Here is a 14320-nt window from a genome sequence, read left to right as displayed (position 1 = left end):
CCTACAAACGGAGATATGACTCATAATACATGAACGGAATCAGGCCTCACACAGAAGATTTCGGTGTTTGATTATACTACATGCTATTCGAGAGTGGAACAATCGAGAAATAGTCTGAAAGCGGTATGATGAATCCTCCCCAAGTACAAATTGCAGAGTGGTTATACAGATGCAGATATAGGTAATAATCTCTATGCTCTTTCTAATTTTTTACATGTACATCTCCAGTCTGCAGCAAATACAATGTTTTCTGTAGAGGGTACACAGTGAACTTAAAAAAGCAAGTCTGAAAACAGATACACTTAATGTGTAATCACTAAATACAAAATGGTACAAGTTAACAATGAAGTCATAAAACCGGAGACAGGTTTTGTATTTAGAGCCATTACGAGACTGACTAAATGGTCAGCAAATGATATAAATAGAAGAGTAAAATAGAGGTTTTGAAGGGCAAAATACATTTTCAAAAACAAGCTATCTGTGTGTCTGGAAAAGTTAGAATTTGACATACAGCAATGCATGGGTATACCAAGCAGGAGCAAGGAATAGGGATGATGTGGGTACGAGTGCACCCCCCCCCCCCCGCCCCCCTCAAAAAAATCTTCACAAGCCAACCTATAACACTGCACCTGCCACACATAGAGATGTATCAATTCAGTATAGTTTGAAGACAGGTAGAACATATAATGGATATAAAATAGTTGCCAGTGTATCTAGAACCATTTGTTGTAACATCTCAAAATTGCTTCACCATTCCTGGTGAAAGTAAATACCATTAACATTAAAAACTCATGATATCCAGACAGATATCAGAAGTATTTGATACAGAATCTTATCATATAGAGGACGCACTGAGTTGCAGACAGGCACAATGAAAAACACTGCTACCTCTATGTGGCTAGTAGCAATCTATCCTTTCCATACTGTTGCTATTCCATCCTGGACTTTTCATTGTTTGATACAGAATCTTATTTCAGGAAATGTCAGTGTCTAGATATTGAATTTCATATCACATTTCATATCACATTACACCAAGCAAGGCGAGACAGTGATTAGCACACACGACTTGCAATTGGGAGAGCAACTGTTCAAATCCCTTCCCAGCCATCCAGATTTACGTTTTCTGTGATTTTCCTAAATGAATTCATGCAAATGCAGGGACGAGTCCACTGAAAAAGGCATGGCTCATTCCTTTCCCATCCTTTTTTAAACCGAGCTTGTGTTCCATCTCTAATGACCTAACTGCTGATAGGACGCTGAACTCTGATCTTCCTTACTTCATATTACATTACAAAATACAAAATCATTGCTGAGTAAAAGAACATAAGAAAGGCAATATTAAATTCAAAAAATAATTGAATATTTCTGTAAATTACATTCGTGAAGTGAAGCCCATTCCAAGACGTTCAACCTGTTCTGCCTTCTTTGGGTCAACTTGTTTCAACTTTTCCTCCTGTTTCTTCTGTTGTAGACTCAGATCCTTGTACGCCAACCGCATTGACAACATCTACAGAAACAGAAGATTACCAAGTAATAAATGTATTGACTTTTTATATCAAGTTCCATAATTTATTCTCATGAAACACAATTCTGGTACAGAAATGGAACTCAGTATAGTGTAAGTAATTAGCTTTGCAGGACAAAGAACATGAATCACAAAAAGGAATGTTTATATACCCGCTTCTCCTCCTCTTCTGCAGCTTTCTCAGCATTTAGTTTTGCTTCTTCGGCTGCTTGCAATTTTAGCTGATCTGCCATTGTTGCTTCCTTTTCAATTTCAGCAAAATTTGCGTTTACTTTCTGTGCTCCCAGACCACCTTTCTTTCCACCAAGCTACACCAAACATAAGAGCTATGAGGAAAATGTATTTTGACCATAAATACTAATTTCTGTGACTTAATTTATCCTATGACTTACAGTGCTTCGTTTAGCCTGAGGCTTACGTGTGCCAATGGTTGATTTCCTTTCTTGGAGTTTCTCATTGCCCTCAGGTGCAAGAATGGCATTGACGTTTGGTTCACCACGATTAACATTTGCAGCTCCAGAGGCACTGCCATTTCTTCTAGCAGTCTAAGGACCAACAGAAATAACAGCAAAATGTCAAAGACAGTCACAGGCTCAAAAAACTAAATTTATGAATAGAAAATGACACCACTTATTGACTTAACCTGTTTTGAAACTGTCTGTGAAGCATTATCCATTGTTTTGCAAACACTCTTAAAGCGTGATCTGTATATTAAAATGTTAAGATTCTATTTGGTATGTAGCAGCTTAGCTAAAGATAAAAACAGATATACTATGATGAATTAACCATGGAATGAAGTGTTAATGATAACACTAAGTCCAACACCACAAAACACAGTGTAATGATGGTGACAGTCTCAAGAGGGATGACTGATCACAACCCTGCAGTTCAAGTCAGCTAGTTTCCAGTAGTGTTCATGAGAAAAAGAGACTGGTAAATATACTACTCAAAAAACTTTTGTACCATCCTCATAAATATTGTTGTCAGAAATCTCTTTCTCAATATTTCTTTGACCGCAGGAAGTCGTGAGCGGTATCTGTATAACAGTGATAAAAGTAAATCTGCATTCTCAATGGGGTTTAGTAGAGCGCACAGTGGTGCAAATCATGACTGGGGCATTGTAGCTTGTGTACACTGTCAGTGCGTTAACATACTTCAATGAGTCTTTTCAAGCTTAACCCTTAACTACTCTAGTGAAATGCTCATACACTAATACTCTAGTGGAGTCTCGGAGTACCCCAATAAGAAAAACGAAACTGTAATTTAAGGAAATTTTATTTTGAATTGCACTTTTATCACTGAATATTATAAACATTTTTACATATTTGAGATATGATTACAAACAATTTTGGCACACTGAAAATCTGTGGTTGGGGCAAACATGTTTTGAGCATTCTTCACACGCTATTTTGGTTTTCTTGTCCACATTTCTTGCACACATGTAGCATCTTGCTTTCCTCATGGGTTCTGGCTCTGAAGATGTTGAGGTAAGTTTAACAACAACGTCTCTCAGTTCACGAGAAAGGGGTCGGACATCTCGACGTTGTATATGGGGCTTTACTAAATCCATTCCAAGCTTTTGTAGCAATTCTCTTCTTTTTAAATCATTTGTTTTATCAAGTTGTTTGGTGCACTGAAGCAAGACAGCAGCACTGACTCCTACTATGTTTAGAATGGCATAAAATACAGACATTGGCCATCTGCATGTTCGCCATGATAACGAATAGTTGGCGCACATTTGGTCCAGTGCGTCCACTCCTCCTTTTGTGGAATTGTAATCAATAATCATTTCAGGTATTTTCCTGTTGAGTACTAATTTTCTGATCGTGATGCATAGATGAAAGCAACACAACAGCTAGACCTTTCCGAGGAACATAAGAACAAATTGTCTTTCCTTCATTATGCCCAAATAATGCAGATTCTACTGTTTGGTTTGAATTCTTCTGGGATCTGCGGTTTATTTTGCTTTAGAGTGCCTAAGACAGTCAACTTTTTGGCTTCTAGTTGATCACAGAGCTCAAGTGACATGAACCAACTGTCTACTGTCACATTGCTTCCCTCAATTGGTGTTATTAATTTCAAAACATCCTGTGTTATAATAATAATTATTTGTCCCTTTTCCTGTGTAAACAAATGCATTGCATAAATAGAATGTTCGTGAGTCACAAAGGCATATAACTTTGAGGCCGTATTTGGCTGGCTTCTTGGGCATATACATGCGAAATTTGCACCTACCACGAAAGGGTACTAACATTTCATCGATTGTCATGTACGCTCCTGGAGTATAATACTTTTGACATTTGTCTATAAAGAGTTCCCACACATCTCTAATAGCTGCAAGGTTGTCATCAGCCTTCCTAGCATCTCTTGTAGCAGCACAATCGAATCGCAAACAAGACAAAATGAATAAAAATCTCTGAACGCTCATAGTGGCTCGAAACACATCACGACCAGTTCCATCATTAGCAAAAAGTCCAACATTTTTGTGATTGGATTTCATTACTCCAGATAAATAAAGCAGACCCAGAAATGCTCTCAGTTCTATTATATCTAGCGGCTATATGAATGCTGGCTTAGGAGTTCTGTATTTGTTTGACATGTCATGTATCTTGACATTTGTATTGGTGAGTATTGGTTGCAATAAATCTTCACTAATGAACAGTTTCCAAGCATATAATATGTCAGTTGAATCAATCGTTTTTGCTGCACATTAACCACCTGGAAGATGACTTACTATATTGTGAGCACGGGTAAGAGTTGTAGGAGCAGCTTCTTTTGACCACTTGTAGCACTGCTTTTTTCCAAAAAAATATTTGTCAGCGGAAGGTCTAATACATGCCTCTTCATCTGATTCTTCACAACTACTTTCTGATGTAGCTTCAGAGGTGGAATCATGATCACTTAGTATAAATTCATCCTCATCTGCTGTGGTTTCCTTCAGATTGCAAAAACACAGATTCACTCACTATTCTTTCCAACTCGTCATCTGTTAATGACTTTGATGATGCCATTCTGAAAAATAATGCATTCATACTCACATAACCTTACCAATTAACGTTATCATGGAAAGTGTGCTGTTTTCGAAGTACTCTAAGATTTCAGTTGTGTAAAACACTAATTGAGATAGTCAAAAACAACTTACGTTAATACTCTGGTGGGGTATTCTGAGACCTCTTTTTCTTTATCTCACACAATAATATTGGAAACACTGCATTCAACACTCCGCGTTAAAAGGCAGCACTTCACTGAGGATTACCCAGAACACAGGTGCCATCTGTTGTTCCGTTCACGTACTATGTATTGTATTCTATCGTCTGGGGTTCTCCGGGACCCCACTAGAGCAGTTAAGTGTTAAACCATGTGCACAGTAATTTGGCACGTACAACAGTGATGGCATTCTGACTTTCAATCACTAAATCACTATTGTTACACACAAAACGTTAAAGATCTAGTAATGGTTCTCTATGTAATACCACCAGCTGCTGACATATGCCTGTAAATTATGCCTCATTATGTTCTTTAAGTACCCCATGGAGAAAGTAACAGAATGGCGCTCTGCCTTTTTTTGGAAGCATTTGAGATGACTGTGTTGACTCAGACAGTATGCTACCACTTCTACATGATAACACCCCCCCCCCCCCCCCTCCTCCCTCTGCAACGACATCGTGCCCTAAGATAGAATTTGCTGACGATTGATGACTGCCATAGAATAGTATGAAGATAACCAGGTACCAAAGTGTAGCTCATGCATGCAGTTTCAGGTTAAGCATGGAGGTGGGCAATTAGTTTTTGGACCAGTATCAGGTGTGTATGTCAAATAGCTCATCACTTTCCAGTATAATTTGTGATCTGTGCAGTATTGGCTCAGGATCCTCCATGAATCCATTCCTCCAGGAGGCAGGCATCAACTTAATGGAATGGCCTGTGGTGTCTGCTGACCATGAACCCCACTGAGCATGCTTGCAACCAGTTGAAACTTCACAGTGTGACATCACAGGAACCCTCCTCACACATTGGGTAACCTCAAGACAACTGCCTTTGAAAAATAGGACAGGCATCAGCAGCAATGTCTCGAGTGCCTCGTGGACAGCAGGCCAAGAGGGATCCACACGTATTAGAATGGGCAGGGTAGAGAAACTTGATACTGGATCTTACCCAGTAGCAGATTTTAATTTCACAGAGGTGCAATGATGTGTACTTTGAAACAGACAACCTTCATTGCTTATTTTTATTTCACAATCAGTTACTTTTTCATAGCCTGATAAAGCTTATTCTTTAACACCCTGCTACCCTTAAATCTAAGTCCACACTCATTAACAGAAAGGTGCAGCTAAAGATTTATAAAATTATTTAAAAAAAAAATATTTTACAAGCTTGAGCACTAGTAGCATTGATCAAAGACCTGAATTATCAGCAGCGAAATCGAACGGCAGGAATTAGTTCACCTCCTACACCGTTACCCTAAAAATAACCTTTAAAGTAATCATTGTCATTACAGCTTAGATAACAAAGTGTTATTATATTGTTTCACATCCATATTACATACTGGATGTAATATGAAAAAGTCACAACGCATGGAACAGCACATCTGGATATTGTTGAAGACACTTTTACAATAACACAATTTGCAACATTTAAATGATGAAATTACAACCAAATGAAGACCATGGAAACACCTCTACTTACCAGGTAGCACCAAAGGACTTACTACACATAAACACTGTCAGATATGCCATATTCCTTAATACAGGCAAAAAGAATTAATGGGATATACGTAATACATAGGTAGAAAAGGTAACCAGGTCAGGTTAGTTACTTAGAAAGTGTAACAGGAAGCTCAAAATTTATTGATTTGGTTGTAAAGTTTTTTATTAGTTTGCAATTAGTCTGCTGCCACTTCGTAAGTACAAGTTTCTTCCCGGCCTAGTCATTTTTTCCTCTTTGTTCCTTTCTTTCTTGGATTTTATACTGTTAAAACTCTTTGTCGTGGTGCAGTCTGTTAATCACATGAAATTTATAAGAGCTTATACAACTTACAGAAACTCAGTCTCAGAGGAACACATACATATTAACACAACTGATGAGTATTTGGTAACTTCAACTCACTTCACGTGGCTGCTCCTCTTCTAGATCATCATACTGAACAGACTCCATATTGGTATGTTCTGCAAAGAAATCTTCCTCTCTCTTTTCATCTCCACATGATGATTCCGATGCAGCATCTATATGCAACTAAAAAATGGGGGTAATTAGATACAAATACTGTTTTACAGCTAATGTAAGTACAATAAAACTGCAAGGAACTTTATATTTTTACTGGTTTAGTTCTCAGCAAATTGTTCACAGAATAACATTTATTAACAAGCACTGATCTCCTACTTGTGCAACATTACTGTTATATGTAAGGTGACACATAGGCTACATTACAAGAACTAGCATTTAAGATTAGTTTCTACATGCAGCCATAAACATGCAAAAATTGCCAGATGTTTCAGGCAAGATACTTGATGGGATGGCTATAGCACACAGTCTTAAAAAAATCATTAAAAGTCATTCAGCAATAATAATGCAATGCAATAATGCATGGCAATGTGCGCGCGTGTGTGTGGTTTCAGAAAGGTGCAAATATTCATTCAACTGAGACATGAACAGTTACAACAACAACATAAAATGAAATGCCAGCACCTGAGAAGAATGAGTTAATACTTACAAAATAACAAGACAGGAAAGTAAGAATATATAAGGCATGTTTATGGAACTTATTTACATTTCAAAAGGTCATTTGAATGGCAGTTTTCCAAATAGGGAACCATCCCTTGAACTATAAACTTGAAAGTAAATGTAGAAATTATGAATATGATATGGAATAAGAAATTTCTGCTGAAATTTGAAAGGTCAGCAACTTCAGCACAGCAAAATCAGCTGGATGTCAGTGTGCAGGGTATTTGAAATCCAAAATCAACATGGTCAAGCCATAAAAAATGAACAGCAAAGCTTTGTACACTCACAACATACTCTGATGAATGAATTTCACACACTTTATTATTCCAGTGTGACATGAGTGAATCATCAAAGGAATTTTGGATGAAGTAAATCAAAGCTAGAGGTGGCCTCGTATACCAAGGAGGAGTCACAGCTGTAACACCTCTTAACAATCATGAACTTAGTTACAGGTTTAGCACCTGATTCTTTCACATGCAACTTAGTGGTAGAGCACATAAAGTACAATTTATTTCTTTAATGTTCACACAGGAAATATTCCAAGGTTTTAAGCAGAGCAAAGTTCATACAGTGAATGACATTCCCCAAACCCATACAAGAAATGACTCAACTCTACAGATTTTAGGACTCATGAACCTATACAACTGTCTTCATTTCAATAAGATACTAACTGTACTTTTAAACAGCAACTGACTCATAGTGTCAGTTTTGGCAATGTAGTTCCGTATTACTTTGTAAATGTTTTTGGGGCTTTTTGCATAATCTTTTCACTTATTTTGGCAAATATACTGTAACTGATTTTATATCGCCATTTTATTTATTAGCATGCCTGTTGAGATTATACGGTGGGCTTGGTAACATCTCAACAGGAACTTATTCCCTCCAGTTGGCGGTACTTACTCCCTCCAGTTAGTGGTACTCACTGGGATTCATAAGAACTCCACTTCTGTATTTACATTAATTAGCACAGGATGGGTTTGGTTGCAAAATTAGTACGTTCAACTAACACAGTTTCATTTAAGAACGTTTTATTCACATGATATGAACTATTCAATAACAAAACAAATTCTAAAGATTTTTCATAAAATATCAAGGATATTTCAAAATACCATGGAATAACAGTTTACATTTTTTTTTTTATTTTCTTCTCCCAAAAGAGAAAAAATCAATTAAATCTTCTCTAACAAATAATACCTTAATTTAATGTGCCTCTCAGATCCCAGAATACTTAGTTCACTCAATTCCAGTCCACAGTAACACAAAGTTTTACACTCCACAAATGATACATCTGGACGAGTTACTACTGGAAGATACATAAAACATCCAGCTGCCTTGCTCATGGAGACAAGATGAGGACATTGCTTCCTTTTGATTATTTTCTTCATGTACATTGGGAGTTGAGATCATACTGATTATGACATTCTAACCTTTTCAGTATTTGTTTTGTGTATTTTTTCTTGACTTATCATAATTGCCCAATCTTCATTTTGTTTTATTTTTATGCTAAGGAAACTGTTAATGGTACTGATCGTTATATCAGATTCACATTGTAAAGTATTCAGGAAAGCAGCAGGTTCTTCATAGTCATTGCCAACAATTATGACTTCACCATTACATAAAGTATATTTTCATAATTTTTGTGATAAAACACACAAGGACCTGCATCAATGTATCGAAAACCTGCTTTCTTCATGACTTCCAACAGTTGTAATTTTTTTATGTAGAACTCAGTGATTCTGCAATATTCTGGCATTTTTAGGACGTTCAACTACCACCCACAGACTGTTTCTCTCAAGCAACTGCTATCTTCATTAATACCTTGCCATTTTTCCGTCTCATTTGACTGCAATGCTTCAGAGAAACAGTTTAGATTTTTCTGTTCGTCAGCACCAGCTTCTGTTTATATCAAGAATTTATGACTGTCCACCCAGACTAACTTCTTTTGTGTTTTATGTTCTTCAGTTTATCATCTTCAGAAGATTTACAAATTTTGCTTTTAGAAAGCCTGTTGGCTGTTACAGTCACCTGACACATTTTTGGTTTCCTCAGTAAACTGACTGCCTATGACATTTACCTCTTTTACTACAGGTAGCACTCCTGGCTGTTTCAGGTTTACGAATTCGTACCAAGAAATATCACATTCAACATTATTACTATGGCAAGTACCAACTGCTCCTGGCTTAAATTTTACATCATGACTCAATCCTACCCTCATTTTCGAAGGAATCCAGACTCTAAACCGTCTTTGTCGTTGACATACACAACAAGTTATCCAAAAATTTTTGTCACTGACATGCCCAACAAATTATCCACAAACAGCCTTGTCAACAAACTTGGAACGGAAATATTTGTTTATGTGAACATAGTAATCTGTGCCAAAAATTCTGAGGTGCTCAAGTTTTCCTACTGCTGATTTTACCAAAGCTCATAAGGGGCTGTGTCTGCAACTGAAGACCTCGCAGCACGATTTAAGATAGAGACTGCTGCATTATAATCCCCCCAATCCTTTCAGTAGTTCACTTGCACTCTGCACCACACATGCAGCCTCAGTCAGTGTTCTGTTTCCATATTTGGCCACACCTTTTTGTTCAGGTGTAGTGTGTGGAGGAATCAGTAATTCTGTTCCCTTATCTCTGAGCAATTCCTTGGCATGCTTGTTATCAAGTTCTCTGTCTCCACTGTTTAATGGTATGACCATTAGTTTGGGTTTCATTTAGAAATTGTTTAAGCAATTGTATGCTTAATTTTTGTGTTTCAGAAAGAAAATTCGACTGGATTTACAGAAATCATCTTTAAAACAAATAAAATATTGAGCATCTTTGAATGACTCTGTGCTATTTGGTCCACTGACATTTGCATGGATTAATTCACCAGTAACTGCATTCATTATTTGAAGGATATTTTATGTGCTTGCAGTGTTTCACAAGGTGTCACAAGATCCAGCCGATTGCTCTTTTCTGTTCCAATAATGTGCATATTCAATACACACTCAGTTGTTTCCAAATAGCCTGCCATCACAATGTCCTTGTTGGCTTTTTCCCAAATCTGAAAGCTTTTACAGTAAAACATTATACTGCATTCACTGCATGTAGAGGCTCTGGCTGATAACATTATGAGCATTTACATCAGGCAGAGAGAAAACATTTTCCGTTCTAGCACCGTACCAGTCACTGTTTTTTCTAATTTTGCTATAAACTTTTCCTTGACCAAACACACACATAAAGCACATTATTTTCCCAAGGAAATCATAATCATGATCAAATTCACTGTATGAAACAAAGTACTTTTTATTCAGAGTGATACGCTTTGTTGCACCACTGTGAAATACCATTTATTTGCGTTAATGTAGTTTCCTGTACACACACCATGTGCATTAAATAAATGCAGTGTTTCTGCTCACCTTCTCCTCTTCCCACGTGTTAGTGCTGTCACGAGTGTTTCATAGACGTTCTGTAGTCCCAATGGCCTAGTTGTTTCCATTTACCATACACAAATCTTTGCTTTGCTCACTCTTTTGCTATTTTCTTATGACTTACTTTGTTCCCTTTTGATGCATTAGAAATTACAGATGCACCTGATTCTGTTGTATTTTGTTCATGCAATTCAATAGTACACAGTTTTAGTGAGTAAATTAAAATCATGGTTTTCTGAAGTTATTGTGTCAAAGAGACATTTATAATCACCATATTCCTTTCCCGCCGTAGATAAGGTTCACCTATTTAACATTCTATCAGACAACGTACTCCCTTTATGGTTTGTTAACTCCTCATTTAGATTTACAAATGACTTTTGTAGCTTAGCTACATAGAGCTAATATATATTTTAGTTTCATTGCACATCACCCTAAAAGAAAAGGTCTCCATTAACATGTTTAAATGGGATGAGCAGCTACATTCAAATGGCACATGTAGTTTGTCCCCTATTTCTACCATTACTGCACGTCAATACAAGTTCAGCAACTAGTTTACTTAGCGCAGCTGCTATCAGATTTATTGCTTTTGCATCATTCTTTCACCATTTTGCATATGTTGCTTTTTGTTCAGTTGTCAGTTCCCGTGGCAACACCGCAAGTTTGTGGATATCATTAATAATCTGACAGTTCACATGAACAAAGCACAATAGATATGCCCCATTTACACTTTATCCAATCATCGGGCCCTACAAGTTTTATCAGTACTGATTAAAATCACCATTAATAGTCATGTTTTTATGGAAGGTTTCTGTTAACACACGAATTGGGGGGGGGGGGGGGGGGCAGCGGCATGATATTTTACCAGCACACACTGCATAGGTCAATCTTCTTTTAAAATATGTATTGTTTACTTTAATATGGCCAGGTCCATAAACTATTGTAAATTTATTAATTTCAACCAACAGAGTTTCATTTACAATGGTTTATTCACAAGACATGCAACAACCAGTAATAAAATGACAAAATACAATAACATTTTCCTTTTACTACAATATTTGTGATGATAAATTGATCCACAAAAGAGATATTACAGGAAAATAAAGCAATTAAAGGTCTTGTAAGCTGACATATGGCCGGCAGAGCAGTGTGCTGACCACATGCCCCTCCATATCTGCATCCAGTGATGTCTGTGGGCTGAGGATGACACTGCAGCTGGTCAGTACTGTTGGGCCTTCATGATCTGTTTCAAGTGATTCTTTCTTTTCTTTTTTAAGCAATCGAAAGTAATAATGCTAACCCCCAGTCTTAAAAGTTTTCTTTTTCTCACTTTGTGCTATTTTTACCTAAGATACATTTGTCATAATTTTCACTTTTAAGAATTTTCTTTCTTCCATTAGCAGAAGGTCTGACTTATTACTTCACATCAGATAAGCTTCCAGTCGTTTGAGACGAACTGGAGGAGATAAACATTTTTCTCTTCATCCACAATCGCTTTCTCACACTGTCCAGTTATTTTGACCTGCCACGACAAGGTTATATGTTTATATTACTGGCAGCTGAAACATCCACCTAAAATATGGATCACAAGGACTTTACTTACATTGTTAATGAACTATTACAATTTACACAAAAAATTAATGGTAACTGTCATAATGTTCAAACTGAATCATAACAACTATTGGCCTTGTCACCAGTGGGTCTTTTCCCCCAATGAACAATGAATTCACTTATTAATGATAAATTCATGAATGTTCTTTATCTCACACATATATCTGATTCTCATTTACTCAGTTTACAGGCCAGCTGCTACCTGAATCCTTTGTTCTAAATGAACACACCTATCATCATCATCATCATCATCATCATCATCATCATCTTCACTGGAAAAAAAATCTTTCCTGTTTTTGTGCGACCTGTTTTATATAGTATTCCTATTTCCCCGCCATTCCTCCTGTATTTCTTTTCAGAACTCTCATTCTGTTATTTACAGCACTTGCAGACTGTATCTTACTTCATAACAAAAGGAGGAGAAGTAGGTTGTAACAGAGAGAGGATTGAATAACTTCGTCTGTTTTCATCAAAAAATAGCAAAACTCACAGTTACCAGTGGTATCACAATGCTGGTGAACAGATTATGTATCATATTCATTATTTATATTGAACATTGTCAAAAGAGGTGTTTCCAACAACACTTCTGTAAAATATTTTTACATGAAGAAAGAGTAAAATTACAAATATTGCACTTAAAGAACAGCTCTGAAAAATAAATAGACATGCACTGAACAAGAAATAACCAGAAATAAAGAATATGTAGCACTGAAACTTTTGAAGATTTGAGAAGGGCAACATTGCATTATGTACAGTAAGATTACATGTAGAACCTCAATACTGCATTTTGTACAGCAACAACAAAAATAGAATCTATGTAGTAACTTCTTTACTTGTATGATATGTAGTTTTTTTCTTGAACGCTAATACAGGACAGTGAGGTAAGCAGATTACATGAAGTTTATGCAACATAAAATGTGCCTCTAAGAGTGAAATGATTTCCATGGATCAGGGACCCTGCATCTCTTACAATGCAACCACTGCACTAACAAAGATGTCCGAAATATGTGCACATGCCCACCCCCTTCTTCCACAAAGAACCATCTTTTGCAACCTTTTAAGGAAGTTGGTACACGTATCAGTACTTCCAAATCTACACTGACAGTGATTAAAACTAGCAGCATGAAGACAGTACGCAACAAACATCAATCAGACAAGAAGTGTACAAGTGTACTATTACATACCTAGATATGCTAATGATTAGTATTTCAGTGCAACCATAAAAGTAAGTAAGAATAATGCCACCAATATTCTGTACATAAGAAAAAAATAGTTCACACATTAATTTTGTTTGGTTGTGATATGATTGTGTTATGCCTTGTGTAACAAAGAGAATAATCACATTTCCGGCAGCACCGGAAATGTGATATATCGAGATGGCAGCTTACAGTTCCGCAATACTGGTGCTTGAATTGGTTGGGAGTTTCCAACAGATTTATTTATTTATTTATTTATTTTTTTTTTTTTGGTGGGGTTTAAGGGTGCTCAACTACTGAGGTCATTAGTGCCCAGTCACAGTTGTTAGAGCACATGGAATCTAGTAAAACTCAAGGGGAGGGGGGGACACCAGAAAGTCCTGACAAAGATGCAGATAAAATAAGTAAAAAGGTTAGATGTCTTTGGACAAGCCAGTCAAAGTTATAAAACGCAGAACACGAGCAGCTGCTCGAGCGTCATCAGCTAAAATATCCAGTAAAGTAGATGGCAGGGACAGGACAACACGAGATTGACTAAAGCGGGGACACGACAATAAAACATGGCGCACTGTTAATGCTTGACCACAAGGGCACTGCGGGGCTGGGTCACCGGAGAGCAGGTAGTGGTGGCTAAACCGGCAAGGCCCAATCCGCAACCTGGTCAGAAGGACCTCTTCTCGCCGAGATGGTCGGGAGGAGGTTTTACTGCCCGGAGCTTGTTTCCTTGGAGGGATGATCAAGCATCCCACCACAACGACACAAGCCTCTTATGAACAACCCCACGAACGTCAGATGACGAGACACAATGGGAGGCTGGCCGAGGCAGGAGGACTGCAGCCTTGGCTGCAGCATCAGCAG

At 37.3% G+C, this 14320-nt stretch overlaps 1 protein-coding gene across 4 annotated transcripts in view; it reads right to left on the bottom strand.

Annotated features, from left to right (window-relative positions):
• LOC126198556 (ADP-ribosylation factor GTPase-activating protein 2) overlaps nt 1-14320 on the bottom strand; it is a 65191-nt gene that overhangs the window by 15550 nt on the left and 35321 nt on the right. For all 4 annotated transcript variants that reach the window (XM_049934979.1, XM_049934981.1, XM_049934982.1 and 1 more), the window contains 4 exons: nt 6632-6757; nt 1918-2070; nt 1678-1833; nt 1377-1507 (listed from right to left, as the gene is read on the bottom strand). In XM_049934979.1, coding sequence (XP_049790936.1) covers nt 1377-1507; nt 1678-1833; nt 1918-2070; nt 6632-6757 — 566 coding nt within the window. The remainder of the gene's footprint in view (nt 1-1376; nt 1508-1677; nt 1834-1917; nt 2071-6631; nt 6758-14320) is intronic.

Source organism: Schistocerca nitens, chromosome 8 (assembly GCF_023898315.1).
Source record: "Schistocerca nitens isolate TAMUIC-IGC-003100 chromosome 8, iqSchNite1.1, whole genome shotgun sequence".
Taxonomy (NCBI): Eukaryota; Metazoa; Arthropoda; class Insecta; order Orthoptera; family Acrididae; genus Schistocerca; species Schistocerca nitens.
Note: the sequence above shows the minus strand (reverse complement) of the source record. Positions and strands in the feature narration are given on the sequence as shown.